Source organism: Solanum tuberosum, unplaced genomic scaffold (genome assembly GCF_000226075.1).
Source record: "Solanum tuberosum cultivar DM 1-3 516 R44 unplaced genomic scaffold, SolTub_3.0 scf01004, whole genome shotgun sequence".
Lineage (NCBI taxonomy): Eukaryota > Viridiplantae > Streptophyta > Magnoliopsida > Solanales > Solanaceae > Solanum > Solanum tuberosum.
This window is the reverse complement of record NW_006239898.1, coordinates 27,862-30,089: the sequence shown is the minus strand read 5'-3', so window position 1 is coordinate 30,089 and position 2,228 is coordinate 27,862. Positions and strand designations below refer to the sequence as shown.

General features: G+C 33.7%; 1 protein-coding gene across 1 annotated transcript; it reads left to right on the top strand.

Moving 5' to 3' along the window:
- On the top strand, positions 1-1,539 carry LOC102600812 (GDSL esterase/lipase At5g03980-like). The gene is made up of 5 exons (XM_006367784.2): positions 1-307; positions 380-586; positions 665-813; positions 885-1,158; positions 1,304-1,539. Exons 1-5 carry the CDS (start codon positions 1-3, stop codon positions 1,519-1,521), a joined length of 1,155 nt encoding a protein of 384 aa, XP_006367846.1. The 3' UTR covers positions 1,522-1,539.
- Positions 1,540-2,228: the final 689 nt, after the last annotated feature.

Genomic DNA, 2,228 nt, shown 5'->3' with positions numbered 1-2,228 from the left:
ATGGCATTCACAATTAGAGTTGTAGTAGTGCTTCATCTCTTGATAATAATAATAATAATGAGTTTGTTGCTTCTTCAAGGTGACGCAGAAAAATTATTAATAAAGCTTGAAGAAGGAAAAATGAAAAAGTGTGGAATTAATAGAATTTATCAGTTTGGTGATTCACTTTCGGATACCGGAAACTGCCTGAGAGAGACGTATTGTAGAGCTCATTCTGGGTGTAGATTCCCTCCATATGGAATGAATTTTTACCAGAAAGCAGTAACGGGGCGTTGTTCTAATGGATTGCTCATGATTGATTTCATTGGTACGTATATATATATATATTTACGTACGTTGAATCCACAACTAATTATGTCTCTGATAATATAATATACAGCGCTGGAATGTGGTCTTCCTCTCCTAAATCCGTCGTTAGAAGAAAATGCAGATTTTAGTCATGGTGCGAATTTCGCTGTATCAGGGGCTACTGCTTTATCAGTCGAATCCTTAGCAAAGAAGAAAATTCATATGTCATACACAAATAGTACATTAAGTGTGCAACTTCAATGGATGTCTTCTCATTTCAATTCAGTTTGCTCTACGGGTAAGGAATTATATTATAGTATATAATAAGCTATTAATTATTTACATTGATGTTTTTTCTACTTAATTTTGTTGATAGATTGTCCAAAATATTTGGAAAATTCACTTTTCCTAGTTGGAGAAATAGGAGGAGATGAACTCACTTATGGCTTAAATCAAGGTAAAACTATGGAAGAGTTGCGAAGAATGGTGCCTGATATTGTTCATGCCATCATTCGTGGTGTTAGAGTAAGTATATATATATCGTTGTTATGTTTTGATCTCTTGAAATTTGTTTACTAACTATGACTTTTTTTCAGAGAGTCATAAGTTTTGGAGCTACTCGAATTGTAGTTCCAGGTAATATTCCAGCGGGTTGTAACCCGGTTATCCTGACGATATTTGGTACCAGACCATCAACTACCTACGATGAGTATGGTTGCGTGAAAGAGTGGAACAATTTTATAATGTATTACAACAATTATTTGAAACGAGGAATTCACATGTTGAAGAGAGAGTATCCAAACATTTCAATCATTTACGGTGACTACTACAGTGCATATCTCTGGCTTCGACAAAATGTTGTTGCTCTTGGTAAGTGCTAAAATCTCTCTTTCATATACAAGTTGGGTTGGGCCAACCACATGGCCGAACATATTTTAATGGCTCAACGGACGATTAGATAAAGTGAAGAAAATCATGCAATTTACTAACTCTTTTTATTAAAATAAATTTTCAGGATTCGACAAAAATTTTGTACTGAAACCATGTTGTGGAATAGGCGGAGACTACAATTATAGAGAAGATATGAAATGTGGTGATCCAGGAGTCGAAGCGTGTGCAGACCCGAATATTTACATAAGTTGGGATGGACTTCATTTAACACAAAAGGCATACAGTTGGTTAACAAAATGGCTAATCGATGACATAATACCACAATTAAACTGCCCTGTTTAAATTCAATCTTTTAATTTATTTTTGAAAAAAAAAAAACTTATATTGTTGGGTGGCAATTGAAAAATGATAGGGATTTAATTTGTTGGATCTTGCACTATTTGTAATGAACAAGATATTGGATTATGTGGGGCTCCCTGATGGTAGTGTGGTAGACGTATCTTTATGTCATGTGGGTTAGTCTTTTATAATCTGGTCATGTATTTGTTTCTCAAATTAGTTATACTTTGTGTCTTTCTACATTTACGAGATACTGATAAAGTTTGCGTACAATCTATCTTTCTCAGACTCTATTTTGTAAAATTTCACTGGCTATGTTAATGTTGTTATACTTGTGTTAATGTTAATAAGTGAATGTTTTGGTAAGTTTATGTGGTTCAAGATTATAAGCACTTTGGTTTTATTGTATGGAAGAGCTATTGTCCAACCAACTCCTCCATATATGTTGTAGTGAGGGAGGGGAAGAAACGAGAGGAGAAAGACGAATGAGATTCATTTTTTTTTCATAATGAAGTATAGTTATAAAAGACAACTTTTTAAAATATAACTATGTATAATAAATACATAATACATATTATTATAACAAGTATTGTTCTGTTTTCTTTATTTCTCCATCACGCGAAATTAATATTGGTGGCCACATGCTTAATTAATTGGATTGTGTCCCCTGGGTACACTCCCAAGGTGTACTAATTTTAACTACCTACCCC

What these genes read in the sequence shown, in the direction of transcription:
- LOC102600812 (XM_006367784.2), top strand. Translation starts at nt 1, where the DNA reads ATGGCATTCACAATTAGAGTTGTAGTAGTGCTTCATCTCTTGATAATA. An exon ending in GCTCATGATTGATTTCATTG is followed by an intron (nt 308 to 379) that starts GTACGTATATAT and finishes TATAATATACAG; the next exon opens with CGCTGGAATGTGGTCTTCCT. An exon ending in CCATCATTCGTGGTGTTAGA is followed by an intron (nt 814 to 884) that starts GTAAGTATATAT and finishes ACTTTTTTTCAG; the next exon opens with AGAGTCATAAGTTTTGGAGC.